Raw genomic sequence first — 17574 nt, forward strand, 5'->3', positions numbered from 1 at the left:
CTACTTTCAATCAGACCATTCAACTAAGGAGTCTATAAGAGGCACCATCAGAGGACAATCAACAAGCAGCATGTCACTGTCAATGCCTCGCCCAGCAGGTATATACTCTCCTATTATGTAATTTACAGTGTAGCTTTCACTTCCAACTATTACGAGCCAAGGCTGTATACATGATTTGCTTTTTCTATTGATTTGTCCATACCATGTCAATAACGTTAGGGTGTTGGTGTCTCCGTGTTAAATCCGACTGGATGGCATGAAGCGTTTCACATGTATTGTTACGAGGCTGTGCCTACTATTCTTTGGGACTTAAAGTGGAAACAAGGTAGTGATTTTACTTGATGGCACAATACTGCCTGGTGGGAAGCAAGAGAAACTACTCTTCGAATGGACGTCCTGGACCTTCACAGAAGGAATTATCCTGTTCAGTTGAAAAGTCACTTTGTATTTTTATTCAATCTGAGGCTTTGGCTGGAGTGGCGCTGTGAATAGGATTGACGGCTGGGAGTCAAATAGAAGAGGGTGTACATGATGGCCGAGAGGGATTTAGGGTAATGGAATGGGATTGTCGTGTGATGGTATCTTTGGGATTCAGTGTGAAATGGCAGTGTGGAGTGGTACTATTGTATATGCTGTTTTGTGTATTGTTGTGTTTATTAGGTCGTATTACTGTATTGTTGACGTGTGAGTATGTATGTTTTGGACGAAGGGGTTGAACGGTACACCGAAACCCTGTTAATCCGGACCGTAGCTGTAATCGTTCGGATTAACAGATAACGAATTATGGTTGCGGAGTAATGTCCTTTTGTTACATGGCAATAAAAGCTTCAAATCCCTTTGCATTTTCATAAGAAGCCTTTCATAGGCCTTCCCAGCAGTGTCTGTCCGGAATATGGGGGTTCCGGAATAACAGGGTCCAGATTATCAAGGTTTTACTGTATAAAGGTTTATTAATGTGTGGTCACAAATGGAAAGTACAGTTATTTAGTGAGGTAACGCCTCACAACTGCTTCTGAAAAGCCAAAGACGTATATAGATATACAACTAAACTCCCAACCCCAATAAAGAACTAATATAAAATTCGACCTTTAGTGTTGCTTAACCAAAAGTCATCGACGGTTTTCCATTGTCGTTAAGTTGACGATATAACGATCGCTTCAAATGATTCCGATTTCGCATTCGGCATGGTTGTAAGTGACAACCACTAGACATATGGTAAAGAGTTACGCTATGTTGGGCTCAAAGACCTTTTCGCTCCTCTACCCATTACAACGGCATAACGTCAAAATGCCACAACGTTAAACTACCACAAGGTAACAACCTTATCATTTTCGTCGTAGGAAGTTGCAAGAAGGTAACTACTTAACGTGCAATGCAGCTGAACGCGAATTCGTAGCCTATAGTTTTTTATGGTTTCATGCCACTACAAATGCCAACGCTACATCAGGGTGGGAGAGAGTAACCTTCTGTTTCCCAGTTAGCGCAAATCAAGTGTGGAACCATTCCGAGTAGACTCCAATTGGTGGCGGGGCATCTCTTCATGCATTGGAACAATCCTAAACGCTCTTCACCAAAACACACCTGCATTTCCCTAAAGCTCTGAGTTATTTGTATAGCTTTTAACCAACGTCATATGTCAAGGGAACAAAACGTTTATGTTTCTGCTACGTTTTTCTTCACAACTGAGTTGATTGGCGTATGTCCTGCTGCTGGATGGAGGTCCCTAGCATGAGACGCATCGTGCGCAATCCCCCTCCAAACCCCCCGGAAGGCCAATGCCCCTTTCATAAATAAATCCTGATTGGTGCGTGTGCGCGGATCAACACCACCAGAAGGCATGACGTAGTATGTGCGGCCACCTGGCGGCGGCTAAAGACGTGTTCTTGTAGAAGCAGCTCGCGTTGTTCTTCTTGCATCGTGAGGAAATAATCAAAACTACAATCTAAATAAATTGTCCATGTTTTTGCTAAATTTTTAGTTTATTTCATGTACTGCAGGAAGCGTCTTACAACGGATGATACATATGTTCGCATGTGTTCGACATATAGACAACTGAAATTAGGAGCTCTAAGTTCTATCATGATCTCGTTGGTCACTGAAGGAATGTTAAATCTGCCATAAAGGTGTCATGGCGATAGTAAGCTCATGTAACAAAGGTAAATATTCTAGGAAACATCATCAAATCCTATTTATCTGTGTTTTTCCTCGTTTCCTGCAGGTGGGTGACATAATGCATATTCTCTGCATGTATCTTAAAGGGGGCTATGTCTCGCGGTCTAAAGTACAGTTCCAGCCAAAGTCAAGGTCTTGAAATTAGTGTCTTGTTCATCATGGTCACAACCTTCAAGGCCTCGGCTAAGATTTCAAAATGTTTTAGGGTAGACATTTCAAAATTTGACGCATTGTTGACAATAAATGATGTCCAATGCAATTCCCTATTTTTTACTTGTATCACATAATCCTGTGTTTTTTAGGTGAGCAATTTGTTTGCTTTTGCATGCGTTGTTTGTTTGTTGTTAAACGCCGCTTTCAGCAATATCCAAGCTATATGACAGCGGTCTGTAAATAATCGAGTCTGGACCAGCAATCCAGTGATGGACATCACGAGCATCGATCCAAGCAATTGGGATACGATGACATGCATCAACCAAGTTAGAGAGCCTGACCACCCGATCCCGTTAGTCGCCTCTTACGACAAGCATAGTCGCCTTTTACGGCTAGCATGGGTTGGTGAAGATCTATTCTTCCCCGGATCTTCACGCGTCGCATGCGTTTGTGACGGGTGGGACACCCTTTTCGCGAGAACCCTGTATAATCACTTATTGAGGGTTATTGATAAGGACATGCTCATCATATAGTCGGAATCGTACAATCGACTCTGATGTTAGATGTCTTATGAATATGGAAAGGGTTTTGTGGCTTTCATTTATTTATGTGGAACTGAATTTATGTAATTAGAGTAATTAAATATTCGTCATAAGAACTGAAGTTGTTGAAAAACAAGGTAGTGTTGGAATCCGATGGGCTGGGACGATCAGTTTGCCGGAGTCTTGTCCATCTTTTACTGCATTTAAACTTACATAATGTAAAACATTCAAGACTAAAGAATTTTCGGTGATCGGGTCACTTTAATTTTAATGAAATAAAGACACTATCCCTCATAGTCGGGAACCTAATACTATTGTTATTTCTGGTCATTATCAAACATTTCCGATTCAGATGTTGGCCTCACGTAATTGCAGCTATTGAAACGATCAAAAACCATTAATCCCAGCTGTCCCATTAACTAAAGAAACGTCTCGTTGTTGACCGATATCCTGATTGGGTCGTCTGGCTTGCAGCTTAGGAGCAGACGACATTGAGGACGGTGATTATCTCCCGTCAGAGACAGAACACCAGGTGTCAGACATCCTCAACAGTTGCCCATAGTTCCAGCTGAGTTGGAAGACTTCAGCCGTTGAGACGTCGCCCAATTTGCCGCGAAGATGATGTGCAGCTTTGAAAGTCGAGGCTTGGACAAAAAGCCACGGGACACAAATTAGATCAAACAAAATAACAAAGTTTTTACCATATATATTCTTTTTAATGTTAATACTATCTCTTTTATGCATAATACTCCAAAGGTTCGCTGTTATTTATAATATATCAGTTGGGGGCTAAACAATCAGTGATGCTGTGTTTGGCAGCGTCTTCTGTTTTGAGGATACATCAATATATCTTAGTACAAAACACCCTCCTTGGATGTTGTACCTAGATGTCCAGACCCGTGAAGATCCGGGGTAGAATGGGTCTTCAGCAACCCATGCTTGCTGTACAGGGCGACTATGCTTGTCGTAAGAGGCGGGATCGGGTGGTCAGGCTTGGTTGATGCATGTCATCGATCCCAATTGCGTGGATCGATGCTCATAATGTCAATCACTGGATTGTCTGGTCCAGACTCCATTATGTTACAGACCGCCGTCATATAGCTGGAATATTGCTGAGGGCGGCGTTTAACAACAAACAAACAAACAAACCTAGATGGCCGATGATAATGGAAATTTGCTAAGCAAAATTAAGCGCAGTTCGAAAAAAAGTAATGTGGTTCTACAATTGCAAGTGTGATAAAGTGTAATGTCTCCAGATAAGCAGAAGTCCCATCACACCGTTGCTGGTCGTGAGAGGTGACATGTTGAGATCGGGTGGTCAGGCGCTGTGACTTGGCTCATTGAGAGTAGCCGTACCCATATGTTCAGTCAGAAGATTGCCTCGATTATTTACAGGCCATCGTAGTATAGCTGGAATATTGCTGACTACGGCCTTAAACAACACTCATCCAATCTTTGCTATTACTGCACTCTATAAACAGGAGAAGTATAAACACGAACACTACATTGTACATGGACACGTTAATGGTGGCAGCAGCTTGACTCCTGGCAGTTTCTTGGGCTTTAGTCCTGCCCCACACTGAAGCACACGTTACACATGCGGTGTCACCTAGGGCAAGTGACTTGATTCGAAATGTGCCTGAATGGGTTCGCGGAAGATAAGATGGTAATGTGACTCGAAACCTTCTAGCACCGCAGGTAGCGGAGAACGAAAATCGAGTGCACACTGATCCATTGACCGGGGTAATAATAAATGAAAAGCACCCGAGAGCTGGATGGATGGATGGATGGATGAATGAATGATATTATTTGCAGATTAAAATAAATAAATGCAGCAAAGAGAGTTTGGGTGATCCCAGCACAGTCAGGCTGGTTAGGCTCATCATCAGCTCAGGGTCCTTTCCCACTCTACACACAGCCCAGACAGCGAATGACTCCTCCAATGAAGCGCAGCCTAATTGAATCCAACGAGAACTTTACGAAGAATGTGAAGACTCCCAAACAAGGCAGTCTTCTGCATTACCCAGATTGTCGGGCTGTATTCCTGGCAGCAAACCCGGGTACTTTCTCAATGTCAGACAAAGGATTGGCAGGTACCTAAAGGCAACGAAAACTTGCTACTTTGGATGCAAGCGGGAAATTTCGAAAGCAAGGTCCGCATTTTGTCCATGTTTTTCCTGAGTCTTGTGAATCTTACATTGACAGTTTCGATCGGGAAATGACTGGGCCTGAGCAGCAAACAGAAAGCCTTCTGTTTCACTTTTGAGGCCAGCCGACTTCATCCAAGCGAGGGACTCTGCAGGGTTGCTTACCTTCTCAGCACACTACACTTAAACTTGATGCAGTGGTCGTTCAGATAGCCTCTCCCTGTAGAAAATAGTCTTGCCAATTTGAAATGGCTGGTTGACAATCATTTCCGTACCATCCAGTTGTACAGAACATCAACAAAATCTGAAATGATTCTTCTTGTCAGGTTGTCAATACCCTGAATATTTTGTTTCGTCCAATCAACACCAAAAGAATATGACAGGACGGATACAACATAAGTATTTGTGGCTTTGACTTTATTGAGAATTCATTTCTGAACTCCAGGTTTTCCTAAGTCTACATTTGTACTCTGCCCGAAGTTTTTCCTTGACAAAGGCATTTTGGACTTTCGACCTAATTATAAACTGCGTATAGGCCTGACCTTCCAGGAGATGGTCAATAACTCCTCATCAAAGTAAACTGACTGATCCTCCCTCTTCTACCTTGCCACATGTCGGATGGAGAATGTTGCATTTATTATTATTGTGATATTCCTTCTCGCAGCTCTGTTGCATGGTATCAGAAGCAGAATCCATTATCAGACGTGTTGTGTGTTATGAATGCTTTTACCAAGAGATATGCTGGCTTTGGAATGTATTTTAGAGAAAAACTCTGGTGTCAGTCGAAACATTCATATGGAGTTGCAATATGCTATTTGTGTCTATTCAGTGGTAATAGTAACAGGGGAATTTGGCGTCTTCAACACCGAACATTATTTGATTCCGTAATTCTATCATCTGGGTTCCACACGCGAAACGAATGACTGTTCAACATTCTCGTCAGTTCTTGTCCTTCATGGTCAGGACAAATGTAATAAACCTTTGATGAAAAACATTGCAACATTAAACATTGTAAACACTATTTTTAACAAGGAATTTCTTTTAATCTAGAAGTGAAAGCAGTGTATTGAAACAATGTAATAACAATTGGAAAACACTTAAACAAATTAATGAAACAAATTATACAACAATTCATTAACAAAAAAACAACTAAACTACAATTCGAATGAAACAAATGAAAACATTGTAAGCAAACAACTAAAAAATATATTACAATAATGTAACAATCCAAATGTAATCATTACAGCTGTATAATTAAAACAATAAACTAACAATAAAACAACTATGCCATTATAATAACAATAGGAATGTAATAATGATACAAACGTACTGAAACAACCAAATCATAAGAAACAACACAGCAACTATATATATATATATAATGACAAATGAAGAATTCTGATGTAACAACGGAAAAAAATAAAGCACAAAATAAATTTCAGAGACAACGAATTAACTCTTTCTATTGCGTGCCAGAAACCTTTGATCATTCGTTCGAATCCCGGTTCGCCTTGATTATGTTGCTAGGTTTGTCAGCACCATCCCCGTGCTCGTGGGTTTCATTACAGAGATCTGCATCACTTTGGGCTTCCTCCCACCAGCTGACGCGTCGTGATATAGCTGGAATTCCGTTCAAAGTGGGGTTAAACCCAACTCACTCACTCACTCACTCACTCACTCACTCACTCACTCACTCACTCACTCACTCATTCATTCACTATAGGGCATCTTGTAAGGGAACACAGCTGAACACTGTCTCACTCTCACTTTCACGGACCGCCGTCGTTGTCCAGTGGATAGAGCGTCTAGTTGTTACCCTGCCTGGCGCTCGGCTTTAAGGGGCTAAAACAAGGACCAGAACAAGCAGACAGACAGACAGACAGACACACACACACACACACACACACACACACACACACACACACACACACACACACACACACACACACACACACACACACACACACACACACACACACACACACACACACACTCAAACACACACTCAAACACACACACACGCCGCTATATAAGTGCAATAATCTTGAACGCGACGTTGAATCCCATTTATCTCACCTCATCTCTGTTCTACAAACACACATCACAGGAATAGTTTTCAACGATTCTCGGATCATGTGAATCATGTGTTTTTATTTGAAACCAATAGCATAAATCATCATCACACCAACAAAGTGGGACATTCACTCCGCGGGAGCTCGCTGATTGATTGCAAGGCACCCCTCCCGTCTCCTCCCCCTCTAAAGTCTCGCCATGATATATATACAGGCATGTATATACACTAAGTACATCTCAGACAGATCACTTTCCTTGATGTAACGAAACTACGCCACATCTAACCGCGGATCCTTTTTGATACATCGCTGAAGCATGTCCAATCCATGAAATATGTACATTCCCTGTTCGTTTTAAGTGTCAGTGGGCTTTTGAGTAAACCATCGTGTAAGTAGGGGAGACTACTGTGCTATTACTACAAAGGGCGGGAGAAGAAACACGACACCGACACTTAGCCTTTACTAATCTCACTTGCCAAATTACCCGTGTTTCTAGATCCCAAATCTCACAGAAGCTCTTTTCATCATGCCAAATTTAACGGCATTTCGCTGCAGATGAGTTTGTAGACATTGGTCCTATATCCGTCTGCAAGCCTGATCGGTCAACAGTAAGTCCGACAACAATTCAGTGGCTTCAATTTCTTTGCTGTTTCTTATTATGTAAGCGAAGATTTGTGTTAAAGTTACTTATATAATGTAGGATTTATGTTACTGTCTTCGTGTTCGATTATATACATCGATTTTTACAGCTTAATTCAAAATACCGAATCTCTTTATTTTGAGGATGTTGCCCTCTGGGAAATTATCTGTCGGGACAAAAAACTAATCAGAAAGGGTAATGTTGTATGGAAATCCCGAGATACTGAGAGTTATAATAATATTGTATAATATACTGAACCGCAAAAGAAACGTCACCCCAAGTAACATTGCACGAACAGTTGTCATTTAAATATCTGGTAAAATTTCGTCAAAGTTTCTAAAATTTAACATTACCTTGTCCGGAAAAAAAATGAAATTTTATGAAAAAAAACCTGAAGCAGATGACAATAAAACCGATCGCCCAAACGCATCACGTCAATGGCCATGGTAATCTCCATGTGCAGGATCTCCATCATCCGAGTATAGGATTTCCATCATTCTGGTATAGGATCTCCATCATCCCATTATAGGATCTCCACCATCCCAGTGCAGGATCTCCATCATCCCAGTATAGAATCTCCATCATCCCATTGCAGAATCTCCATCATCCCAGTATAGGATCTCCATCATTTTAGTACAGGATCTCAATCATCCAAGTACAAGATCTCCACCATCCTAGTACAGGATATCCACAATCCCAGTGCAGGATCTCCATCATCCTAGTATAGGATCTCCATCATCCCAGCGCAGGATCTCCATCATCCCAGTGCAGGATCTCCATCATCCCAGTGCAGGATCTCCATCATCCCAGTGCAGGATCTCCATCATCCTAGTATATGATCTCCATCGTCCTAGTAAAGGATCTTCATTATCCCAGAAAAGGATCTCCATTATCCCATTGCAGGATCTCCATCATCCCAGTGCAGGATCTCCATCATCCCATTGCAGGATCTCCATCATCCTGGTATGGATTTCCATCATCCCATTGCAGGATCTCCATCATCCTAGTATAGGATCTTCATGATCCCAGTATAGGATTTCCATCATCCCAGTGCAGTATCTCCATCATCCCAGTACAGGATCTCCATCATCCTAGTATAGGATCTCCATCATCCTGGTATAGGATCTTCATGATCCCAGTACAGGATCTCCATCATCCCATTGCAGGATCTCCATAATCCCATTGCAGGATCTCCATCATCCCAGTGTAGGATCTCCATCATCCCAGTGCAGGATCTCCATCATCCCAGTGCAGGATCTCCATCATCCTAGTATAGGATCTCCATAATCCCAGTATAGGATCTCCATCATTCTAGTACAAGATCTCCATCATCCCAGTGCAGGATCTCCATCATCCCAGTTCAGGATCTCCATCATCCAAGTACAGGATCTCCATCATCCTAGTATAGGATCTCCATCATCCTAGTGCAGGATCTCCATCATCCCAGTATAGGATCTCCATCATCCTAGTACAGGATCTCCATCATCCCATTGCAGGATCTCCATCATCCCAGTGCAGGATCTCCATCATCCTAGTATAGGATTTCCATCATCCTAGTACAGGATCTCCATCATCCCAGTGCAGGATCTCCATCATCCCAGTGCAGGATCTCCATCATCCTAGTATAGGATCTCCATCATATTAGTATAGGATTTCCTTCATCCCAGTGTAGGATCTCCATCATCCCAGTGCAGGATCTCCATCATCCTAGTATAGGATCTTCATTATCCCAGTACAGGATCTCCATCATCCCAGTGCAGGATCTCCATCATCCCGGTGCAGGATCTTCATCATCCTAGTATAGGATCTCCATCATATTAGTATAGGATTTCCATCATCCCAGTACAGGATCTCCATCATCCTAGTATAGGATCTTCATTATCCCAGTACAGGATCTCCATCATCCCAGTGCAGGATCTCCATCATCCTAGTATAGGATCTCCATCATATTAGTATAGGATTTCCATCATCCCAGTGCAGGATCTCCATCATCCCATTGCAGGATCTCCATCATCCCATTGCAGGATTTCCATCATCCCAGTGCAGGATCTCCATCATCCCATTGCAGGATCTCCATCATCCCAGTGTAGGATCTCCATCATCCCAGTGCAGGATCTCCATCATCCTAGTATAGGATCTTCATGATCCCAGTACAGGATCTCCATCATCCCAGTGCAGGATCTCCATCATCCCATTGCAGGATCCCCATCATCCTAGTATAGGATCTTCATTATCCTAGTATAGGATCTTCATTATCCCAGTACAGGATATCAATCATCCCAGTATCCGTCAGTTCGTTATAAGCGTGTTCGTTATAACAGTAGTTTACTGTATGCCAAATAAATATATAATCCTTGTTCGTAATGGGAATCAACATACTCTCATCATTGAGCATCACATCAATGGGAAATACACTCGGGACGCATCACACAGCATTTACATAATGTTATTGTCACAGTATTATTGTGAAAGTATATGTAAGGCACTCTCTGTAGGAACATGATGCTCCTACTCTAGTCATGAAGGTGATTAATGGTGCAGGGTCCAAGTGCTATTGCCGTGAATGTTTAACGAGGATGTTCCTGACATAACAACAAGCTAACCCTACAAACAGTCGGTGGTAGATCTTAATGTGCATGAGACACGCTGTGAGGAAATGAATGGTCACGAATGGCTAAAATTAGGGGTATTTGCGGTACAGATATCGGACGCAGAACCGATGGATATACACAGTACACTTGTAAACTGGCCTTATTGCATTATGTCCACGATTATGCATCCCTCAGCTCTAAGACACACTCCCGATCAATAGTCATAACTACAAGTTGTTACAAGATGAAGCTGGGGGCTGGAACGCCCGCTGAACACATATTGTGAGTGTGTTGTCGTAAATCTGTTTGTTGAGAATCTATCAACTGAAATGGGATTGTTACAGATGAAACGACTGTAAAAGTTTATATCGCGTTGTGGGGCGGAGAGTTCAAGCAAACTTTTCATACCTGAAGTTTTCATTGCAGTCATTCAACTGCCTTTTGATATTGGAAATGAAATAACCCTGCGCTGCTTTTGACATCGGGGCGTTTGAACATATTTGTATGAACTCGTAAATGTTTGGGAGAAAAAAAATGAATGAAAACCAATTTGAAAATAACACTTCCAGTTGCAGCGATTTATTTCTCCGCTAGAGAGTTGCTTTATGTATACAGGGTGGACGTGGCGGGTCTTTGAGAGACAGCGTGATGACTTTGGGAGATGATGTAGGGGTGATATCGGATGAACGGGGTGGACGTAGGATGGGGTAGGGGTTGGTGGGGGGAAAGGCCAGGTCTGATCTTTGATATTTTTCTGAAGAAAGTACAGCAAGAGCGAACAGGGACGATTGATTGGACTATTGACTATGAGCATTTAGAATCGTGACATATATGTACTGAATGCTGTTACTATAGACGCTCTTGATCCGGACACGGAGCTCTGTCACTCTCGACCTTGTTGTACTGACTCCCGTCACTCAAAAGCCTGTCACTCTGGACCCTGTCAGTCTAGACCCTGTCTCTCAGGACCATGTTTCTCTGTCCCTGACGCTGTCACTCTAGAACATTTAACTCTGGACCCTGTCACTCTAGAACATTTAACCCTGGACCCTGTCACTCTAGACCCTGTCACTCTGGACCCTGTCACTCCTGGACCCTGTCACCCTGGACCCTGTCACTTTAGAACCTGTCACTCTAGACCCTGTCCCTCTAGCTCATTTAACTCTGGACCCTGTCACTCTAGACCCTGTCCCTCTAGCTCATATAACTCTGGACCCTGTCACTCTAGACCCTGTCACTCTAGACCCTGTCACTCTAGCTCATTTAACTCTGGACCCTGTCACTCTAGACCCTGTCACTCTAGACCCTGTCACTCTAGCTCATTTAACTCTGGACCCTGTCACTCTAGACCCTGTCACCCTGGACCCTGTCACTTTAGACCCTGTCACTCTAGACCCTGTCCCTCTAGCTCATTTAACTCTGGACCCTGTCACTCTAGACCCTGTCACTCTAGCTCATTTAACCCTGGACCCTGTCACTCTGGATCCTGTTACTCTAGAACATTTAACTCTGGACCCTGTCACTCTAGACCCTGTCCCTCTAGCTCATTTAACTCTGGACCCTGTCACTCTAGCTCATTTAACTCTGGACCCTGTCACTCTAGACCCTGTCACTCTAGACCCTGTCACTCTAGACCCTGTCACTCAAGCTCATTTAACTCTGGACCCTGTCACTCTAGACCCTGTCACTCAAGCTCATTTAACTCTGGACCCTGTCACTCTAGACCCTGTCACTCTGGACCCTGTCACTCCTGGGCCCTGTCACTCTAGGTCCTGTTACTCTGGACCCTGTCACTCTAGAACTTTTATCTCTGGACCCTGTCACTCTAGAACATTTATCTCTGGACCATGTTACTCTAGACCCTGTCTCTCTAGACCCTGTTACTCCAGAACATTTAACTCTGGACCCTGTCACTCTGGACCCCGTCACTCCAGACCCTGTCACTCTGATCCTTTCACTCTTATCCTGTCTCACTGGACCATGTTTCTCTGACCCTGTCATTCTAGACTCTGTCACTATAGAACATTTCACCCTGGACCCTGTCACTCTAGACCCTGTCACTCTGGACCCTGTCACTCCTGGACCCTGTCACCCTGGACCCTGTCACTTTAGAACCTGTCACTCTAGACCCTGTCCCTCTAGCTCATTTAACTCTGGACCCTGTCACTCTAGACCCTGTCCCTCTAGCTCATATAACTCTGGACCCTGTCACTCTAGACCCTGTCACTCTAGACCCTGTCACTCTAGACCCTGTCACTCTAGCTCATTTAACTCTGGACCCTGTCACTCTAGACCCTGTCACTCTAGACCCTGTCACTCTAGCTCATTTAACTCTGGACCCTGTCACTCTAGACCCTGTCACTCTAGACCCTGTCACTCTAGACCCTGTCACTCTAGCTCATTTAACTCTGGACCCTGTCACTCTAGACCCTGTCACCCTGGACCCTGGACCCTGTCACTTTAGACCCTGTCACTCTAGACCCTGTCCCTCTAGCTCATTTAACTCTGGACCCTGTCACTCTAGACCCTGTCACTCTAGCTCATTTAACCCTGGACCCTGTCACTCTGGATCCTGTTACTCTAGAACATTTAACTCTGGATCCTGTCACTCTAGACCCTGTCCCTCTAGCTCATTTAACTCTGGACCCTGTCACTCTAGCTCATTTAACTCTGGACCCTGTCACTCTAGACCCTGTCACTCTAGACCCTGTCACTCTAGACCCTGTCACTCAAGCTCATTTAACTCTGGACCCTGTCACTCTAGACCCTGTCACTCAAGCTCATTTAACTCTGGACCCTGTCACTCTAGACCCTGTCACTCTGGACCCTGTCACTCCTGGGCCCTGTCACTCTGGGTCCTGTTACTCTGGACCCTGTCACTCTAGAACTTTTATCTCTGGACCCTGTCACTCTAGAACATTTATCTCTGGACCATGTTACTCTAGACCCTGTCTCTCTAGACCCTGTTACTCCAGAACATTTAACTCTGGACCCTGTCACTCTAGAACTTTTATCTCTGGACCCTGTCACTCTGGATCCTGTTACTCTAGAACATTTAACTCTGGACCCTGTCACTCTGGACCCTGTTACTCTAGAACATTTAACTCTCGACCCTGTCACTCTAGATCCTGTTACTCTAGAACATTTAACTCTGGGCCCTGTCACTCTGGACCCTGTCACTCTAGAACATTTAACTCTGGACCCTGTCACTCTGGATCCTGTCACTCTAGCTCATTTCACTGTGGACCATGTCACTCAAGACCATGATTTTATGTCCCCGTCACTCTGGACCCTGTCACTCCAGAACATTTAACTCTGGACCCTGTCACTCTGGACCCCGTCACTCCAGACCCTGTCACTCTGATCCTTTCACTCTTATCCTGTCTCACTGGACCATGTTTCTCTGACCCTGTCATTCTAGACTCTGTCACTTTAGAACATTTCACTCTAGATCATTTCACTTTGACCCTGTCACTCTGGCCCTTTAACCCCAGACCCTGTCACTCTGATCCTGTCACTCTGATCCTGTCACTGTAGACTCTGTCTACATTACAGATGTAGATATTATTACTACTCTTTACGAATTCCATTTCTCATATACAGTACAGCATAGTCATTGTACGGTATACATATGTAAATATATTCTATACGACAGTTTATTAAGAGCGTATTGCTGAGCCAGCTGTGCCTTCTACGAACCTCCCGGCCCTAGCAATGTGACTGCCAAGCCGTCTCAAGACCGCAACAACCTAGGAAGTGAATGCTGTACAACGGGGAACTATGATATATTTACTATGATAACAATTATTGTCGCCTATTTACATATGCCTCACTTTGCACGCTGTATACGTACTGTAGCCATGCTATTCTCCCGAGGACAAGTGAGAGTCAGCACAATACCTGCCCTCACTGATCTTAGAATGCCTCTTTGCGCTATGACCAGTGACAAAAGACCTGTCGGTCGGCTACTATCTCCCTACCACTACTTTACAATACAGACCAGTGTAGACGACCCTGACACGGATGAGTATTTTAAATCGCTGTTATCATTGTAAGGATGTAGAGGATTGGGGACACAGATAGTGATGGCCCAGCGCACTCTGAGTCGGTAGTGACAGATTGATTTACCACATGTTGCCTTAGGTTGCCTTGCATATTAGAGTGTCATCGGCGAATCAACTATAGCTGACCACTCGAGTAATTCGAGGCTGTGGAGTAGCTTAGTGGTTAAAGTGTTCGCTCATCACGCCGAAGATGCGGGTTTGATTTCCAACATACAATGTGTGAAAAACATTCCTGGCGTCCTCAGCCGTGATATTGCTGAAATATTGCAAAAATCGTCGTAAAACAATACTCACTCACTCACTAATATGGTAATTCACACACGTGGGGGTTCCTAGTAAGAGTAAGGACACGGAGGGCACGGGTGGCCCAGTCGTCTTCGGCTCTGCAAATCGTTATGCAGAGCTGCGTCTCTTGGGCACGCAATAAACCTATGATTGTGGATTCGAATCCCGGTTCGCCCCTGTTATGTTTAAAAGTTTGTCGGCACCATACCCCTGCTCGTGGGTTTCAGCAAAGTGGTAAACTTCTTAGACCTACATCACTTCGGGCTTTCCTCCCACATGAAGCTGACACGCCGTGATATAACTGGAATACTGTTCAAAGCGGCGTTAAACCCAACTCACTCACTAACTCACTGCTGATAAGCATGGGCTATCAGTAAGAGGATCGGGTGGACTCTCTTGATCGTGTGTCATCCTACATCGACTGGAACTTAAGCTGTTTCAGTAACAGGTTTAATTACAAATCACCCGAGCACTTCTGAGATAGATTTGGTGTCCAGACACATGCTGGAAGTTATAGGTGACTAAATGAAGCAGGGGGTCAGACTCGGTGACTTGGATGATTGCGTGTCACCGTATCCTGACGGCGTGGGGCGATGCTCATCATATCAGTCACTGGTTGATCTGTCTCAAAATATTTCCAGGCTGTCGTGATATAGCTGGAATATTGATGACAGGCAAAACTACACACCAAACCAACTTATCACAAACATTGTTTATCTGAACCAGTGACCTTAACCGTGATATACCAATGCTTTCAGTAATTTCGTATGAACATTAACTACATTCTCAGGAAATATATCTTCCTCTCATTATTGCGTAAACTGTCTGTCAAATGTCCTCCATTTCAGTTTTGGTTTGAATAAAACTTAAACTGAATAACGAATAAAAAATCGGGAATTTTAAGAACGTCTTAACCTCATGTGACATGTTATCAGCACTTGTTTTAAAAAAAAAAAAATGTATGTGCTTCCTATTCAATTACCCATAAGGCCATATTTCAATTCTATACAAATCCGACCCGTGAAGATTCCGGGTTAGAATAGGTCTTCAGCAACCCATACTTGCCGTAAAAGGCGACTATGCTTGTCATAAAAGGCGACTAACGGGATCGGGTGGTCAGGCTCGCTGACTTGGTTGATACATGCCATCGATCCCAATTGCGTGGACCGATGCTCATGATGTCAATTACTGGATTGTCTGGTCCAGACTCGATTATTTTACAGACCGCCGTCATATAGCTGGAATATTGCTGAGTGCGGCGTTAGACAACAAACAAACAAACAAACATACAAATCCCACAGACTGTTACAAACAGAATAGAATAGAGTGGCATGACACCCACCCACGTTATAATCCCTACATGACTCGGGACTAATCAACCAGCAAACGCTATAAACAGACCAGAACGATGACAACAAACGCCTAATCATGAATAAATAAATAATTTTTGGTTGACGAAATGGTTCAACGACACTGGTAACAGATGCAGCGTATGTCATGCATCATCATAACATGCTGTTGTTGTGTTGTTGACGCATGGACTTCTAAAGTTAATGAGGTTTTGTATTATTGATAGGCACGTACACGTTGTGTGAAAACCATGGTTACACAAAGTTGGCTGTGAGGAAGGCCATGCTCATCTATACCCACGTTATAATAATCATAATCATAATCATAATCATAATAATGATGATGATGATGATAATTATAATATTAATAATGATAATAATGATAATAATTTATGCATTTGTATGGCGCAGCATTCACTGTGCATATGTGTTCTGTGCGCTACAATGAAACTTATAGTCAGTGGGAGTATTTTTATCATGAAATGCGTGTTCGATTCCCCACATGGGTACGATGTGTAAAGCTCATTTCTGGTGTCCCCCGCCGTGTTATTGCTGGAATATTGCTAAATGCGGCGTAAAACCATACTCCCTCACTTAGCTGTATTAACACGTCTTCAGAGGCTTGGATGTGATGGATAGTCACTGTAACGACAGGTAGACACCGCGTACTTCGGAATCACTGTAACGACAGCTAGACACCGGGTACTGGGGTCACTGTAACGAAAGACAAACGTCGGTTACTGGAGTCATGGTAACGACAGGTAGACACCGGGTACTTGGGAATCACTGTAACCACAGGTAGACATCGGGTACGTGAGTCACTTTAACGACAGGTAGACACCGGGTACTGAGGTCACTATAACGACGGGTAGAAACCGGGTACTGGGGAATCACTTTTACGACAGGTAGACACCGGGTACTGGAGTCACTGTAACGACAGGTAGACACCGGGTACTTGAGTCTCTGTATCGACAGGTAGACACCGGGTACTGGAGTCACTGTAACGACAGGTAGACACCGAGGACTAGAGTCTCTGTAACGACAGGTACACACCGGGTACTTGAGTCTCTGTAACGACAGGTAGACATCGGGTACTGGGGTCTCTTTCACGACAGGTAGACACCGGGTACTGGAGTCTCTGTAACGACAGGTAGACACCGGGTACTGGAGTCACTTTCACGACAGATAGACACCGGGTACTGGAGTCTCTGTAACGACAGGTAGACACCGGGTACTGGAGTCACTGTAACGACAGGTAGACACCGGGTACTGGAGTCACTGTAACGACAGGTAGACACCGGGTACTGGAGTCACTGTAACGATAGGTAGACATCGGATACGAGAGTGTTACTGTAACGATAGACAGACGTCGGGTCCTGGAGTCACTATAACGACAGACATACGTCCGGGACTGGAGTCATTGTAACGACAGGTAGACACCGGGTACTGGAGTCACTGTAACGACAGGTAGACACCGGGTACTGGAGTCACTGTAACGATAGGTAGACATCGGATACGAGAGTGTTACTGTAACGACAGACAGACGTCGGGTCCTGGAG

The 17574-nt window shown here is 43.9% G+C and overlaps 1 protein-coding gene across 1 annotated transcript; it reads left to right on the plus strand.

The window, feature by feature from the left end:
• The first annotated feature begins 4113 nt into the window (after nt 1-4113).
• Nucleotides 4114-13630, plus strand: LOC125379958 (uncharacterized PPE family protein PPE24-like). The gene is made up of 8 exons (XM_048395874.1): nt 4114-4156; nt 7642-7694; nt 8405-8689; nt 9042-9128; nt 9702-9854; nt 11380-12060; nt 12369-12749; nt 13127-13630. The coding sequence occupies exons 1-8, from the start codon at nt 4114-4116 to the stop codon at nt 13628-13630; spliced, it is 2187 nt and encodes a 728-aa protein (XP_048251831.1).
• Nucleotides 13631-17574: the final 3944 nt, after the last annotated feature.

Source organism: Haliotis rufescens, unplaced genomic scaffold, assembly GCF_023055435.1.
Source record: "Haliotis rufescens isolate VD_foot unplaced genomic scaffold, xgHalRufe1.0.p SCAF_15, whole genome shotgun sequence".
NCBI lineage: Eukaryota > Metazoa > Mollusca > Gastropoda > Lepetellida > Haliotidae > Haliotis > Haliotis rufescens.

Bases quoted from the DNA above. Each gene is read 5' to 3' on its own strand.
- LOC125379958 (XM_048395874.1), top strand. From the start codon at position 4,114: ATGTCTCCAGATAAGCAGAAGTCCCATCACACCGTTGCTGGTC. The intron at 9,129-9,701 runs GTATAGGATCTC...CCATCATCCCAG, and splicing joins ACAGGATCTCCATCATCCTA to TGCAGGATCTCCATCATCCC. The intron at 12,061-12,368 runs GTCACTCCTGGG...CTGTCACTCTAG, and splicing joins ACCCTGTCACTCTGGACCCT to ACCCTGTCACTCTGGACCCT.